Here is a 1,201-nt window from a genome sequence, read left to right as displayed (position 1 = left end):
TACATATTTATTCTTTAGCTTAGTACTTGCGTCCCAAATGTACCCCAACCGTCTTCTATTTGGCCACCGCCTGTCCCATTTCCCAGAGAGGAATGGCCAGGAAGCAGGCCAGCTGCACCCTTTCCCCTCACCCCCACCCACCGGGGACCCCAGAGCCAACGCAGGTAACTGACTGCCCATGGCTCTGTTCAGCAGAGGTGCCCAGCTCTGCAGCCCACGGGCGGGCTGAAGGAAGGAGCTTATTAGGACGATAAAGATCTGGGGGCCCGCCCAGGCCCCTCCCCCAACTTCCCTGGGGCCCTGGCTCAGGCTGGACTGGCTCCCCCACCCAGGAGTCTTCTTCATCTAAGGCATCTTCCACCCGCCCTCTCAGGCAGGCCCTGCGCCCTGCCTCCTGGCCCTCCCTGCCAGCTCCCAGAGGGCTTGCAGCCCAGACACCTGCTCAACAGCCAGGAGCACGGCCTCACCCAGCCTTCCTGGCTCCCATCCTGCCGCCGAGGGCAGCAGCTTCGCCAGGATCTGGGCTGCGGGGGGCCGGTCCTCCTTGCCTCGCCTGGCCACCTCGGGAGGCTGGCCTGTCCACTCCTCTCTGTCTGGCTTCCCCGCGCAGCTCTCCACAGTGTTTGGGATTCAGCTCCCCCCCGCCTCCTGAAGAGCAGCCATGGCCACCTACAAAGTCAAGGTGGCCACTGGTGACGACTTCTTGTCAGGGACAATGGACTCCATCTCACTGACCATTGTGGGGACCGAAGGGGAGAGCCACAAGCAGCGGCTGAACCACTTTGGGAGAGACTTTGCAACCGGGGCGGTAAGTGTGTGTGTGTGTGTGTGTGTGAGTGTGTATGTATGATGTATATGTGAGTGGTGTGTGTGTGTGTGTGTGAATGTGTGTATGATGTATGTGTGAGTGTGGTGTGTGTGTGTACGTGTGAGTGTATGTATGATGTATATGTGAGTAGTGTGTGTGTGAATGTATGTATGATGTGTGTGAGTGTATGTATGATGTGTGTGTGTGTACGTGTGAATGTATGTATGATGTATATGTGAGTGTGGTGTGTGTGTGAATGTGACGTGTGTATGTGATTGTGTGTGGTGTGTGTGTATATATTTGTCAGGTATGTATGATGTATATGTGAGTGTGGTGTGTGAATGTGATGGGTGTATGTGATTGTGTGTGGTGCGTGTGTATATGTATGTCAGT

At 55.7% G+C, this 1,201-nt stretch overlaps 1 protein-coding gene across 1 annotated transcript in view; it reads left to right on the top strand.

The window, feature by feature from the left end:
* The first annotated feature begins 486 nt into the window (after positions 1 to 486).
* ALOX12B (arachidonate 12-lipoxygenase, 12R type) overlaps positions 487 to 1,201 on the top strand; it is a 12,201-nt gene continuing 11,486 nt past the window's right edge. The window contains exon 1 of the mRNA XM_015562526.1: positions 487 to 808. Coding sequence (XP_015418012.1) covers positions 662 to 808 — 147 coding nt within the window. The 5' untranslated portion in view covers positions 487 to 661. The remainder of the gene's footprint in view (positions 809 to 1,201) is intronic.

This window comes from Myotis davidii, unplaced genomic scaffold, assembly GCF_000327345.1.
Source record: "Myotis davidii unplaced genomic scaffold, ASM32734v1 scaffold37, whole genome shotgun sequence".
NCBI lineage: Eukaryota > Metazoa > Chordata > Mammalia > Chiroptera > Vespertilionidae > Myotis > Myotis davidii.
The sequence above is the reverse complement of the archived record's forward strand: the minus strand, read 5'-3'. Positions and strand labels throughout refer to the sequence as shown.